The following is a 16,024-nucleotide window of genomic DNA, read 5'->3' on the forward strand; positions in this document are numbered from 1 at the left end:
AAGGATTCGGCTTTCATTATCTAATTACTTAAGGCTGAATCTTCTGCAGCTAGCCCTAGAAATACTAAGGAGACAAGTTTAACCTTCACCATGTAAAATTTAAACATGCAAGCTGTCTGCTTTCTGAATAACCAGGGAACTGTTGAGTCCAAATCGATCCCTAGCCCAACCACGTGTTCGTTCCTTATTTAGAAATCAGTTTCTAAGTAACGTATGATTGTGGATGTCAGGGTTTTAATATGTTCTTTACTTGAAATTATCAGGTGTTAATTACAGTGAGTGAGGAAAGCTTAAGATCTTACATCTCATGCTAATCCTGTATATTTGCACTTTCTGGCTCGAAGAGCATCACAAGTGATAATATTTCTGAAGCTTGCACTGAAAAAATACAAACAGACGGAGACTCTTCTTTTTTGTTTGCCATTTTTTCTGTTGATCACTGCAATTCTGCTGTGTGTGTGTGAAAGTATCTGCATGAATAAATAACATACAGTAAAACCTTGAAAGTTGCTGTCAGGAAAAAGCAGAGAAGCACAACCTGGATGAACTCAATTTTTTTGTCATTTTTAATATCCTGGAAACAGTAATGTATGCGTGAGTATTGTTTTTGTTAGAGAGTTTGGTGAAAAGGCCCTTCAAATATAGAACTTTGAACTAAATTGTAGTGCCACAGGCCCTGAAGTTCCCCTTGTGACTGTCAACCTGGGAGAACAAAGATTTTTCCCAATGAACTTTCTGTGCCATGTGAAGTCTCTAACATAAGACTTGGATTCTGTTACCACATACATTGGAACAGAAAGGCTCCCTGTATGAAACAGCACAACTGTTTTTGATTGCCATAATCACATGTAATCATTGACATGCTGCTGGGTGTTCCCACAGTACCAGGAAATGATTGTTCCTATAAATAGAGGAAAACAGAACTTGATTTGGTTCAGTTGTCAAAAGAACTTAAAATATTAAATTCTCCATTTTATCACTGCATCCTCTGGATGTATTCTGCTGTTTAGATGCACTTTTGTTGGCACCCAAGTCTCCCTGAAAGCAGGATACAGGGCTTGAAGCTCTCAGATATTTGCCAAGTTTATGCATGTTGCTAGAGATTTGTACTCTGCAATGTTTGAAATGCCCTTGAGGCTGGAAGACTTCGGGTTGACAGCCAATATTATGGTGACTTAAGCCATAAATTGTTGGCGGCTAGAAAGTTTTCTGAGGAAATGTCACTGTTTGATTGATGATGCGGGTTTTGTTTTTTTTTCTTTTTTTTCTAAGTGTCCACTATTGGCTACTGTGGAAATTAGGACATTGGGTTAGACAGACCCTTTGGGCTGACCTAATTTGGTGGTTCTGACGATAGAGTTCTTCCTAAAACATTTGTTTCCTGTGAGTTCCCTGTGATAATCATGACATGTGGGGATTTTTTTCATTAAAAAACCAAAAAAGGTGTATAAGCGATAGTCATGCAGGAAAAGACCTTTTCTGTTGTGAAGTTTTACCGTGAAAAAGATTGAATTTGGGCATGGAGACCCTTGGGGTTTTTAAGCTCAAGTGAGAAATGCACAAGGGAGATAGTACTGCTGGTTGATCAGTGCCCTTCCAAGTTCCCTCTGAGATGACTAGTTCTCCCTTGGGGAGCAATTTATTTGGAAGTAATGGCTAATTTCAGGGATTTTGTTGCAATTTGAGATGCAGTTTTGTGCTTTAAATATACATGAGCAGCATCAGTGGTACTAACCTGGTCCATGAGGTCAAACCAACATAAATTTCTACGAGATTGGGATCATGGGTTAGGTTTATTCCTTGTAAAACTGGAGTGTCCTGGGACATGCCAGGCATGTCCCTGTGCTGAGAGAAATTGTTGGCAAGATGCTGGGGAGACAATACCTATCTCCATTGCTATCAGATAGGCTCTTTACTGTTTCACTAGCCAGAGGGGCCCAAAATACGGAGTTGATTTGAAAAGCTTAGAAACAGGAACGATGGAGCAGTTGAAACCACAAGCAAGGAGCGAGTGGGAAGCAGAGGGTGCGTTTCAGCAGCGCAGTTCTGCTGCTCCCATCTTTGTGGCCCAGATTATGTATTCACACGGTGTTGTCACATCACTTGCAGAGAGTATATTTAACGTGCAAGCAACTTCCTACAATTACTGTAGGCTGTGCGTGTAAGAGGAGCATTTCTGGGATGAAATCTTATTAATTATGCATTGAGGTATATGTCTCTGTTGAATTGGTTTATGAGAGCTGCCTCCCAGACTCCCCTTTTCCTATTGAGGGTATATTATTTTAATGTGGTGTGGGAAGGGCAAATACTGGAAGCTTTCGGTGTTCTGGGCTTTCTGGCTTGTTTGTACTTTGCAGAAGTTTTGAGAGTAAACACGTTAGACTTAAAGAAACTAGAAACATCTCTGAGTTTGCTTTAAATTCCCAGTCACAGCTCGTGCTTGCTGGTTCCACTCAGCAATGCTTAAATAGTGGTATCCATTACTACTAGTTCAAGACGACTGAAAAACATTGCATTTTGTTTAGCATCTTTTTTTAAACCAATTAAAAATCTTTTCTAAAATGGATTGAAGAGAAGAAAATAAACCATATTCTCTTGGGTCTTTATTTCAATCAAGTTTCCCTGTGTTGTGCAGGAGAAGAGACTGGGGGGGGATAGAAAGACTGAAAAGGACTGTCGCAGCAGGGAGCCAAGCGGGAGAAAAGGACTTCTCTGAGAACTAAGCAGCAGCAGCTCCTAAAGCCGAAGCTGCTTCATCTACATGCAGAGTCACACAAGGCATGGAGACACTCACCAGCCCCACAGAGGTTTCACATGTGCTTCCCTGCTGGTTCCTGTGAAAAGCTAACAATTGGCTCAAAGGGTGAAAGACCATTGCAGCATCCCTGCGCTAAGCTGGACGTACAATTTGTGCAGTGTTATGAAATGTGTGGCTTAGTAAGATGCTCTCGACCACTCTGGTGGATGCCCTTCCACTGCTCCCAGAGGCCCCTGGCCCCTTTCCTCTCCGGGACACTGGAGGCTTTTGCCGATTTATGAAAGTTGATGGGGGAAAGGGGGGAATAATCTCCTTGTTTGATATAATCCCAGATGCATTCCTGATTTCACATCACTTGGTGTGAATTGGAAGCAACTCCAACAGTGACGTTAATCTTTATACTTGTAAACTTGGAGAATCATGTTTTCTGCCGTTACATATGAAGAATTGTTGATACCTCAAAGCACATGCATAAAAATGAATATACAACGGTCCATAGTTGAGTGAAGAGCTGATGGGTGACCAGCAGAGGCACTTTCAGTATCCAACAACACTTGGTTGTAGTGTAGTTCAAGTTTGCCTCAACTCCCCTTGCCTAAGGCTGTCTAGGTTTGTTGAAATTCTGTAATTTGAGACTCTGCTGACATGTTGAGACTTCATTTGCTTGTATCAGAGTCTGTAATTCTTTTATGTTCTAGTTTGTCTTTGGTAGTCAATGCAATAATATGGTGCCCATTAGGAAGTGAATGCTGTGTTAGAAGAATCAACCTTGTGGTGCTTGAAAATGTGGTTGTTTAAAACTGCTTCCTCTTGATGTTTGAGTCCCATAGATCTCTGCATGATTTATTCAGATAAGACCACTGTAGTAGAGAGGTGAAATCTGGGGTTATCCCCCGTCTGGAAGTCAGCGGAGCAAGATACGCACCTTTCTACTAGGTATCCCCCCACGGGTATAGAGTGATCTGGAGCTGTGAACTGGGGAACTATTATTGCCTGAAAATGGGCAGGATGAATCCAGACTGAAGTGATGTGCCTGTATCTGATCTTTGTTGATGAAAGAACTAGGCTTAGAACTGTCCTGGTAATAAGTCTCACACCAAATGGTCTTAAGCTGTTGAAAAGCCAAGTTCCTCCTTACTTAGTAGTTACTCTCTTGTTATGCCTGATTTTTGGAAGTTCAGCTTGAATCCTGATCTTCTGTGGGCTGAGCACATGGCATACTGCCTTTGCAGTGACTGCTGTAGAAATTAAGGATCAAAAATGGGAATATTTCTGAAAATGGGAGCAGTTAAGCAGGACATCTCACAATAGCAAGTCCAGTGATACCCTGTGATGTGTTGTCACTGCGGAGTAGTTGGATGAGGCAGCTTTTTCAATTTGACTTGATGGCTTTTCATGCTTTTCTGGTAATGCCTGGGGCAAAACATTTCTGACTTGTAGGTTTTCTGCTTGTTTGCTGAGCAAGTTGCCTGAAACTTTGAAGAGTACAAGGAACTCCTGACACTTCATTTTCTTTTAGTAATTGATACAGCAGAGATTATGCTTGTTGTACAGTAACTGGTTTTCCAGTGGGTCAAGTTTAAAGGTAGCAAGTTGAAGTGCATACTTTCTTTTGAAGAAAGCAGGGAAAAAAATCAGTATGTTTTGGGTGGAGCTGTTAAATTTTAAGTGCTGTTTTGCAGAGTAGCCATCTGTTTTGAGGAGTTTTCAACCATTCAGTCATCAGTGGTTTGCGGTCCTGCGCATGGATCCTAACAGAGATCCTAACCTAAAAATTGCTGATGGATCTGACCTCTATTAGCGTGTCCTATTGCTTTTTGAATCTTGTTAAGTTTTTGCTATTCTTAAGTGTTGTGCTTCCTTGAGTTCAGCTGAACTGTATGGTGAAAGCAAACATCCTTTTGTTCAAAACTGGTGCTGTTTAAAACCGATGCTTGGTAATTCCGTGTAGTGCTCCCTAGTTTTTCTTTTGAGAAACAGCAGTTTTGCCCCTCGCTTCTCTACACCTTGTACAATTTTATAGATCTCTCTGTTTACCCCTCATCAATTTATCAAGAATCTGTTTAGGGAAGTTATTCCATACTTCTGGCCATTCCCATTGATTTCTTCTGATTTCTCTAACTCAGTGATGTATTTGAAATGGCTACGATTGCACAGTGTCTTAAAGAGCACCCTGGATTCATATGGTAGAACAATGACTTTTGTTTTACTCTTTTCCCATTCTAAAAATGTCTGAGTGTTTGCGTTTTGAGTAAGGTTTAGCATTAAGCTGGTGTTTTCACAGAACTTACCACAATGACTGATTCCAGTGGCTTTCCTAAATGGTAATAAGTATTTAGAGTAATTTTTGTGTGTGTAGTAATTGTCTGCTGGCCTGATTTACAGCAAATTTGGGATTCATCTGACTAAATGGGGCTGTCAGCGGTTTGGTTTTCTGTGCCTGAACTAGTTGTTTAGAAAATAGTTTGCTGTATGAGTCCAGAGTGTAGGCAGCTTTTCTGGGAGGAGGTACATGTCATCTGGGCTTCATTAACTGAGAAGGAAATGCAGAGAATAAGATCATACATGGACACCTGAAGTTACAGGAGGTAAAACTCACTTCACTAATTACATTTCTGTGCTGCATACATCCTTTCCTGGTCTCTGTTGAAACCCCAAACCAGACTCCATTTTTATTATAATCAAGCATGGTCCTCATCGATGTAGAAGATGCTCAGGTAGCATCCTTCAGGCAGTTAGTCTGCAAGTTATTCTCTTGATTGATTCTTGTCTGCTGTGCCAGGCACTGCACACATGCTGTTAGCAGTATTTTGGAACAGATACTGCCTTGCTGGCTGCAGTTGAGTGTCTTTTTCATCCTAAAATGCTGAGTTCATGGAAAGGTGTTACTAACACAATCCCTTAACCAAGCTGTTCCAGTCTGAGAGTTATGTACAGCAGTAAACAATTTTAAAAAATAATTGCTATAGCTTGTAAAGTCTTGGTAGTATAGCATTGCATGGACTTGTGCTTGCAAGAGGGCATTGGTGGTCTCAGTTCTGTTCAAGAGTCTGTCTTTGGCTTCCTTTGTACCCTAGTACCTGACCTGTATAATGAGAAAACTGTTTGAAGGTGCCTGACAGCATGCATATGACTTCTTACAATTTTTTTTCAATAAGGTAGCAGAAATTCTCCTTACAGGCCTTACACTTTTTATTGAGTTACAGCATATATAATATCAAATATAGGAGTATTGTTTATGAATTGAACAAAACCTCAATGAGGACAGTGTTGAGGAAACGTAGAGCAACGTAAATCAGAATCAAGATGAAATTTTCTCGATTGAATCTGCTGATAATCCCTGTTTCTGCATTCTGAAGATTTCAAACATGCATCAGTTCTGCTGTTACCCATGTATATTGTAGCAAGTTGAAGTCACCTTTTAACCTTGTCCTTGGGTGGTAACTTCAGAGCAAATGTCAGCGGTGTCTGCACCACACTGTGGTTCACAAGCAGGTGGTGGTTCAGGTGTTCTTTGGGGACTCATTTCACACAGCTTCCAAGCCTGTGTTTAAAGTCTGTTTTACCAACTCCTTCCAAAGATGAAAACCACTGAAATTTTGTTTTCTGTTGCTGATCATCATATATTTTTCTTGGTCTGTTAAGTGTTTTAGCTGAAATGAGCACCTGATGGGGCTTTCTGAATTCCTTGTAGGAGTGAGGATCAAATGCCATTCCCTTGCTCTCCACTGAGTGCATTGTTTGTTCATCTTTGCATGCAAGATCTTACTGAATTGGTCAGATTTGGCTCAAACTTGTACAATGATAAAATGTTTTCCTGGCTTTGCTACACAGTGGCCATCAAAAAGGAAATGAATAATGTGCAATTGTAAACCTGTGGATATGCAGAACATAGTGGAAGCAGCAGCCTACAGGACGGTTGTATTTATGCTTTCTGTGGACATTGTATGCCCTTCTCAAGGCTACCTACAGACATTTTTAGACACACAGACCTTTTTTGGCTTGCTGTGTGCCACCAGCAGGTGAGCCTTGTCTAGTAATAAAGCATTCCCAATTCCCACTGCAGTTTTAAACCTGGCGTTTCTGTTGTCAACTCAGGAATTGGCTGCTTTTCCCTATTAAATTGCCCAGTAGGTTTCTGAGGATTTCCCCCTTAAAGGGGTGACTGAGCTGGTGAGTGTGGTGTCTCCTGAGATGTAGACAGTGATTAATACACAGAAGGGTTAGCACAGTGTTTCTCTGACAAAGCCTTTGTGTGAAGCTCGTGACCTGGGGCATGCTCTGGTTTCAACCTGCCAGGCATTAACTTCCTTGTGCTGTCTTAGGCTAAAAACAAACTTGAAGTGAGCAGCTGAGTTTGTTACCAGTGCTGGTGCTTCCTCATTGTCCATCACCCAAAGCAGAAGCTTAATCTGTTCAAACACAGAAAGTCAGTGAATACAATGGTACTTGGAAAAATAAACAAATGCTGCAAAGATGCATCATCTTCATCAAAGATGTATTAAGTTTAAATAGGTTCTCATCCTTTGTCAAAGGAATGCAAAGCATTTATGAAATTAATTTTGGCTGCTCTGTGGGGATTATTTTTTAGGTTTTTGTTTGTTTTGCTTATAATGATGAACAGAGTTTGTGTCATGAAGTTGAAATACAGAACTTTAGCTGATGCTCAGACACAGAGTAAACTTCTTTACAGCAAACAAGGAGGATACTTGGCCATCCAGGCCTCTCCTCAACCCACGGGCTCCTTGTGTACTGAATTGGAAAAGGGACGGATCACAGCTGATAATCCCAGCAGCTCCTTCCACCAGCCAACACTTACCAGTGTCTGAACAGTGCATGGTGAAATTCAAATAGCATTGAAATGGCATTTCCAAGATGAACTAGCAAAAGTTGATTTTTATTGGCAGTTGATGTTTTCCATTTGTTGCTCTATTATTTATAAACCCTGTTATTGCTCAGGCCAACTTGGAATTGGTGTATGCACTGTCGGTTTGAACTCAGGCTGCCAGACGTGGTACTGTCCTTTTATACAACCACACTGGCGATGGGAAGTTTTATGAACTTATGGCAATCTCTGCTCTTAAAAAGCGTGAGCTGTAAAACCATTGGAACCGTCTGTACAGTGGGCAGAGAATTCACTGTACCCACAGGATTTCTAAAGACAGGCTGTTCCCCTGAGAAGTCATCTGTAATTCAGCTTTAGGAAGTGGGGTTTGCTCATGCTTCTAAATTTAATGAGGATTCAGCTATTTATAATGAATTTAGAATGAAAGGTAAGGTAGGAAAGCTGTGAGTATGTGTGGGTCTTCTGTGTTCCATAATTTTTGGACCCTGTTGGTGATACCACTCTGATTTCTGGAATCTGATCCTGGTCTTATATAGTTGATGTTGACTTCTTCAGTTCCAAGAGAGTTAAGCCTATTAATTTTATTTTTACATAGCCATTTTCTGTTTTTCATTTGTAGTTAGCTGAAGCTAGCCAAGGCTGGTTTTCCTCTTTTCTCTTGTTTTTCCTTTCTTGACACTTATTCCATTGTGTGGACAGGGTCGCAAGCTCCTAATTATTGGAACCACCAGCCGCAAAGATGTCCTTCAGGAAATGGAAATGCTGAATGCTTTCAGCACCACGATTCATGTGCCCAACATTGCAACGGGGGAGCAGCTGATGGAGGCTTTGGAGGTGAGAAAAAGTTCAAGAATGACAAACAAGCTCAAAAGGTGCTGGAAATGGATGATTTTGCAGTAACTCTGCATTTGGGAACACTGTCCCACTTAACATTATGTCATAATATAACAGTTCTAAGACTTCTCCAAATTACTTTTTCATACAATAAATTAAGGCAAAATGAGAGAACAGTAGGTCTAGGGAAAAAGTTTGTGGAGTGGATTGAAAGATTCTGAGGGCATGGAAGTTGGTAATGAATATAATCGAGGCACTTAAACTGAATGTGCCTGGAGGGTGCCAAGCTCTAATGAATTGGAACAACATCAAATGAAGATGTTTGGTGTTGAAGAGATTATAGGTTCTTTATAAATTTGTGCCCTTAATGGCTCCTTATTCTATGCCATAACGGAAACTGTAGTGAATATTGAAGGATTTAAAAATAAACTCAACAGGCAGATCTTTTGTGGAGACTTCCAAATTGTCACAATGACAGTATTGTCAAAGTCTGAGACACAGACACGTGCAGCAGTCTTGAAAACTTACTGTGGCTTGAGCCACTGTGTTCCTTCTAGACTCTCATCTGGAGAAGTCCTCAAATGGATTGTAAGAGAGTCACTGACTGTTTGATTAGAGATGTTATGAGGAGAACCATTATGAAATAGAAGAATCTAAGTTTTTTGCCTTGTCTAGATCCATATTAACCAATTTTTCTTCTGAGCTCAAAAATGCTTTCTAGCTTCTCATTCCCCTTTTCCCAAGTTAGGTATCATTATTCCTACTGACAGTCTTCTGTTGTTGAATTTTTATTTTTTAACTTTTTTTTCCCCCCCAGCTCCTGGGTAACTTCAAAGACAAGGAACGCAGCACTATTGCACAGAATGTCAAAGAGAAGTCTGTCTGGATTGGTATCAAGAAGCTGCTGATGCTGATAGAAATGTCATTACAAGTAAGAATGATTCTGGTCCAGGAAGGACTGGCATAAATAGAGCAGTTTTAGAGGTTCCCACTTCTCTGCAGACTCCTACTTTAGCTGTGTGGTTGGAGCCTTTGAGTTGGTTTAATTGAGAAAAGAGCTACAGTGAGAAGAAATTTTCCTAACAAAGAAATCACCAGGTCTTGGTCCACAGAGAGATCTTTAAAAACCACAGTGCCTATAGGCTGTTTAGAGCTGCACTTCAGAGAAGAGCATCTGGCAACTGGAGGGATTGGATTAACTTACCTTTCATGAAATTTCTTCTCTACACCCAGCATGTTAAGATTACAGATAGCAATCACTTAGGATTTTTTTTTTTTTTAAAGAAAAAGGTGCCTGTGCAGGTGTATGTGCTCTTTCCCTGAAGAAGATAAATCTGTCAGGCGGTTCAGCTGCTCTCCTCTTTATTTTCCACTTTCAGCACTTTAAAGAAAATAATTGCAGAGGGTAGAAATATGTAGTTCTTAACCCTCCCCCGCACCCATCATCTATGCCTGCAAGCCAGCCATCAAGCTTGTGCTCGACAGTATGTGCATGCTGAAAATGAGAGGGTGTAGCATGCAGCCCTAATCCTCCGCGGCTGACATTTCAGCGCCCTTCTGAGGCCTTCCCCCCCCTCGCACACACTCTCTTTTCACATCAAATGGATTTAGTGCAGCTGAGTGAACTGTCCTTAGATCTTCCTAGGAGAGGCTGAGCATAAGCTAAGAGGCATGTAGTTTAGCAGCATATAAGTCATGTATCCCTCTGTTCACTATTCACAATTCTGTTAAAACTTGCACAGCACTAAGGATATGCTCTGACTGGATGTCACCTCAGGGAATAAAGTCATTTATCTAGATTACTTTTTCCTCTTCTTCCTTGGCTTTTAATTCCATACCTACAGGCAAGTCAGTAAGTCATTGCTCACATGTATTAAATGTATTTAAGGGGTGCAGGGCCTTCGGGGACTGCCTGCCTCTGTTGCAGTCCATTTCACTTAGCCTTGACAATGGATTCCTTCTTCTGACACATGACATTTTCTTTAGCTGCTTTGACCTTAAGTGTTGGTTCTTTTCAAAACTAAAGGTGAAGGTTATGTAAATTATGGGCAGTTCTGAGTCTGGAGCATGGGTGGAAATGCTTACCCTGGCCTCGTTCACAGCATCGCCCCATGGCCGCACGCCTGTGGTGCTGTAGAGGGGGAGTCTTCATGCTGCCCTGGGCTGTGCAGACAGATAAACTGGTCTTGTATATTTTCTTTTTAAACCAGACCACTGTTTTGTAGATGAGCCCGTGACCAATCAGGCTGGGAGAAGACAGGCAGAACTGTGACTCTATGCCATTTCTGACAAATTGAACAAGTGTAAAATGAAGGGCTGCTACTGCCATTCTAGATGACTGATAATCCATCTTGGCTACTGTACATCTGTGGCTGTTAGTAAGGCAACTTCTGTTATTGCACTCAATTCAGGTAATTGTGTGGTAGCATAGGTAATAGCATATGGATGCTAAATATGAAAAAGCTCTGTTCCAAAAGGTCTGAGGTGTTTACATGACTCCATCTGCTGAGCTACTGTAAATACAGGAAAGCAATACAGGCTCTCACTGAATAGGAGAACACTTGTATCTGAATGCACTGGAAGATGACGGTGATACCTAATTTGGCTAGCTTTTACAGGAAAGCAAAAGTTCACCGAATGAGAAGTCCAAGACTAGTTTCTTTTTTCACCTAGCTGGACCACAGCGTTTTAGAAAGAGATTTGAATCTGAAATACCTTAAAAATTGCAAGTGATGGATAAACTTTCTCAAAATTCAGCTGATTAGATCCAACAGTGAACGAATTCTTTGCAAAAAATGCACACCTAGTTTCTTTCTCTGAATCTGTGTGTTCTGTATTAATAGACTAGTAAACACAATATATGCTATATGTCGGTATTCTTGAGCTGTTCAAATGACTTTCAGTGTGTTTCAGACTGAAGTCTTGCTGAACCACTCTCAATATCAAAATCCTTTCTCGCAGTACCCTGAACCACTGTATTGCTCTGGTATCTTGGGTTGCTTTGTTACCTTGTTTACAAGCCTTGTAAACCCACATTCTTTGGCAGCTTAATTTCCCTCAAACTGTTTATTGCTATTCCTGGCCTTCTTTAATGTCAAACTACTCGGATTTACTGTCACATACTTTGGTCATCTTGTATACACTGAGTGTCCTGGAATGATGTTATGTTCTTGTTCAAAAGAAGTCTTTGATGAATGGATACACTCATGATTTGCCATGTGAATCCAGAGAAGTTTAGTTTTGAAGTATCCTTGGCTGTGGTACCTGGTTCACCTCAGAGCTGTTGGATGCCACAGGAGCTTCACCCTGCCCTGATGCTGCAGCCCTACCCTGGGGTGCTGCTGGACACATGAGCCTTCTTTTTCCAGAGCTGGGGGGATGTTTCCTTCTGCTTGTTTACCTGCCTGTCTTGTTGCTCTTGGACCTTACTGGCAACATTCCAAAACGCAAGGTCTCTCTCCTTGGAACAGGAACCTGAATGAGCCAGGCAGCTTTCCAGAAAGCCCCTTTTTGCACCTCCAGTATTTCCTGATTTGGTAACTTCTGTTTAGCATAAATATAACTTAATCTAAGCTGTTTGTAATGTATTTTAATTTACATGGGAAATTACTTTGCAAGGTCATCATATAATATTGCCTGCGTTATTTTAAACTAAATGCTGTATCTGGACATACTAAGAGTTTGGATTTTATGACAGATTTACAGGAGTACTGTACTACCCAAGGGCATACACATCTTGGTGGAGTATCTCCTCTCCTCTGGACTGACGATTAATGAAGTCTGTTCAGTTGCCTTTTTTCCTAAGGGCTCCCAGGCATGTCCTGGGGTTACTGCATTACCTTGAAAGGAACAGCCATTTTCTTGCCACCTGTGTGAGCTGTGTCAGACTCAGTCTCCACTGTTCTTCCAGAAAATCTTTCATCCAGTTCAACAGCAGCATTTCTCCTTTCACAAGGCACTAGAGGGTCTGTTCAAGAGTCTTGAAACTGTTTCCTCTTTGTACTCTATTGACACCATCATCTTCTCCTTCCAGGGCAGATCAACCTTCTGGTTTTTGGTCTGCATTTTTTAATAGGCTTTTTGATCATGTTTAACTTCTTTGTTGCCTTTCAGCTTCCTGCTTCAGACTTTTGGACAAGATATTGTGTCTGCAGAAAAATGCTGTTCCTCCCAAAGATTCTGTAGAAGCTGTGTCAGTACAGATTATGGACAAAGTGTTTTACCGTGGGCACTTTCTTATGTCCAAGTGAAAAGGTGTGGAGAGGCAGCATCTTTGATTTGGGAAACAGCGCACTGGCATTGGCAAGTTTGAATTTCAGCTGGTGGCATTAGTACAAATTTTCTAGGAATGAAAAGAGTAGATTTGTTTGTATATATCCAGCTCAGATAAATTTTTTTTTTTTTTTTTGAACAGAACTATTTGACTGGTCCTTTGTTGTTATTTTCTGATTGTGCTGACTTTTCCATGGGTTTCTAAGGTTTCACCAAGGTTCTGGCAACAGGACCATCTTCTCTGGAGGTAGATAATACTCTTGATCCTTGGGTCAGTCAGTGAGATAAATAATTGTAGAATAAACCAGGCCCTTTGACATTCTCTTTCTGTCAGCTTTGGGCTTTCCATCGATAGCCAGAAGTCATGCCTTGCTCCGTCTCAGTGTTTGTGGTTCCTTGGGTCAATCTGAGATGTGAAAGATTGTCTCTTTACTGGGTAAATTGTCTGGCTTTGTATCCGCTGCAAGAAGTGTCTTGACTCTGGACTCACTGTTGCATGCAACAGACTGTTGGTATTGGTGTCCCTGGCAGCATAAACATTTACTGTGCTTTATGGGTTTTGCCTTTGGCCCTCAGCAGTGATTCTGTGTGGAGTGCAAGTACTTTAGTGAGTTGCTGTTCTTAACCATCAAGCTGCCTTTCACTGGTTTGCAGAATACTTAAGATCTTAAAATCACAAAATCATTCTTGTTGGAAAGCACCTTGGGACATCATCTAATCCAATTCAGACCCTCAGAAAGCATATGTGTAGATCATTACTGACACCTCGCCACTCTCTTCAACATTAACATTTGATGGGAACAGGCCTTTCCAGCTCTGACTGGAACGGATGAAGTTTGTGTTTCGGACCCTTGACAGAAGGTTCACTTCTTGGCAGCTCATTTTCCCAGCTCTTCCAGCTTTGTCATGGAGAATCTGTCTGTGAGTTTGGATCATAGATGAAAAGTCAAATCTGAGGACTTAGTGGGCTGCCACTTGAGTAACTCCTGTGAAGAAGTCCTTTTGGAAGTAGACATCTTCACTGACAGTAGCTACAAAAATGCCGTGTGTCTTATCTGAGAAGGTCAGGGATCCCTCTCAGATGCACTTTTCTACTCATGGTCAAAGTTCAAGTGTATTTTGTCCTTTTCCTCAAATTCCTTTCCTTTATGGGATGTCTGAAGCTTGCGATTTGTGCTGGTGACCTCCTGCTCTGTCAATGAGCACCACTCAGAAGAGCATCTTTCTCTTCCTTACTCTCTCCCACCAGGTATTTATACATGTTGGCAAGAGTTACCCTTCCCTCCCCAGTCCTGAGTCTTCTCTACTGCAGACTAAACAATCTAACCTCTCACAGCCTCTCTTTGTATGTCATTCACTCAAGACCTTTAATCATCCTGGTGACCCTTTGCTGGACTCTGTGTGTTATGTCCCTGTCTCTCTTGCACTGGGGAGCTCTGAACTGGACACTGTCCTACAGGTGTGGTGTTGCTGAGAAGAGGGGAAGGTCCAGTAGCAACATTCCACCTAGCGAAGCCCAGGATGCTGTTGGCCATCTTTGTTGCGAGGGCCCATTGCTGGATCACATTCAGGACCTTCAGGTCCTTCCCTGCAAAGTCACTTCCCAGCCAGTTGTCCCCCAGGCTGTGCTGGTGTGTGGGGTTGTTCCTGCCTAGGTGGAGGACTTTGCATTTCCCTGTGAACTGTATGAGATTGGTGTTGGTCTGTATCTCCATCCAGCTGAGGTCTCTCTGAATGGCAGCGCTGTCATCAAGTGCATGAAACACACCTCCCAGTTCTGTTTTTCTGTGAACTTGCTGCAGGTGCACTCTGTCCCCAAATCCTGTTTGTGAATGTAGAGGCTGAACAATGTTGGCTCCATATGGATGCCTGGCAGATGCCACTAGTGACTGCCCTCTGACTGGATTTCATGTCACCGTTCACAACTTTTTTAACCCAGTTTTCAGTCCATTGTGCTGTCCCAGTTACTTAGTCTGTACTTACCAGTAAATGACACTGTTTGTGTGGCTACCCAGAGTTGTGGTCATGCCTTTATCAAGTACCAGACATTCTGGAAACATCCAGAAATACAGGAAGAGATGTGGCTGAGTCGTCATAGGACTGCAGGATAAATGAGGTCAGAACACACCTCAGGATGTCAGCTAGTCCAGGATCAGCCACGGGGTCAGACCAGAGTCCTCTGGATGGGGAACACCTGAGACCCTTTGCCAGGTGAGAGTCACGCTCAGCCTTATGGTGTGATTGCACCTGTGGATTCCCCCAGAGAATGGGGACTTCCAGGTAATGGTGTTCAGGGTGTGTGGCCCATGTGCATGTACTCTGATCTCAATTGTGTTCAGTGTTTCTGATAGAGAATCTTTAGGTTGAAAAAGATCAACTGTAAGCCTAAAACTGCCAAGTCCATCACTAAACCATGTCTCTAACTGCCACATCTACATGTAGAAACAGGAGAACTGAAATAGTGACAGGTGTTCTCTTCCCTCGTAGCCAACTGTCCACTTGTGGAGAAGATTTAGGCTAGAGGGATACTGCGGGCACCATCTTTCTGGCCTCCAGTTGTGTGGCACAACAGTCCCTCTCTCAGTACCTGTGTATTATACATTTAAAACACTGCTTTAGGTGGTGGAGTAGCCTTTCTTTTCTTCTGGGATCCTGAACACTACCAGTATTCCTTTGCATGTTAAAAACCCAACTTTATAGCTCAGTGATCCTCAGTAAGTTCCTTTAAATCATCTTGTTTCAGTGAATTTATTTTTCTGATCTAAAAATAGTTCAGTAGTTGGTATTGAGGTATTGGCCTTGCTGACATATTTCAAAGTGATAGGAAGTTATACATTTTTAGGCTTTTCTTAGCACAAAGCAGAAATTCTTACTGGCTGTTTCTTCGCTGCCTGCATCACTGGTAATATTGTTGTTTTAGGATTTATTTTCTTCCAAGATGTTTTTGAAGACATTTGTGTTGCCCTCAGTTACAGTGGTCAGGATTTTAAATAGATGGCTTCTTCACATCTGGAATTGGTGGAAATTTTCCTTTAGGAATATAAAATGTGGTAGAGGAGTTCAAGAGCCCTTGTTTGACCTCTTCGGTGGGAGACCAGGGCACATGCTGAAACTTTCCCCCTCCAAGGATAAGTCCCATTTTTATGTTTTAGTAGAGCACTTTCCTGTTTATTACCAAGTGAGTGATAGAGCTGGGAATCTTACAAGCAGTGAGCTTCATAGTACCCTTTACTGAATGTTTTCAGAATGAACCTGCTGTGTTTTCAGCAGTGTGTTAGATACAAGGTGTTGATGAAGATTACAGAATGAACAGA

At 41.7% G+C, this 16,024-nt stretch overlaps 1 protein-coding gene across 1 annotated transcript in view; it reads left to right on the top strand.

Annotated features, from left to right (window-relative positions):
* The window catches only part of NSF (N-ethylmaleimide sensitive factor, vesicle fusing ATPase), a 70,977-nt gene that overhangs the window by 51,944 nt on the left and 3,009 nt on the right, over nucleotides 1-16,024 (top strand). The window contains exons 18-19 of the mRNA XM_026864758.1: nucleotides 8,304-8,438; nucleotides 9,256-9,369. Of these exons, the coding sequence (XP_026720559.1) occupies nucleotides 8,304-8,438; nucleotides 9,256-9,369 (249 nt within the window). The remainder of the gene's footprint in view (nucleotides 1-8,303; nucleotides 8,439-9,255; nucleotides 9,370-16,024) is intronic.

Source organism: Athene cunicularia, assembly GCF_003259725.1.
Source record: "Athene cunicularia isolate RWA chromosome 27 unlocalized genomic scaffold, athCun1 chr27_part1, whole genome shotgun sequence".
NCBI classification, from domain to species: Eukaryota; Metazoa; Chordata; class Aves; order Strigiformes; family Strigidae; genus Athene; species Athene cunicularia.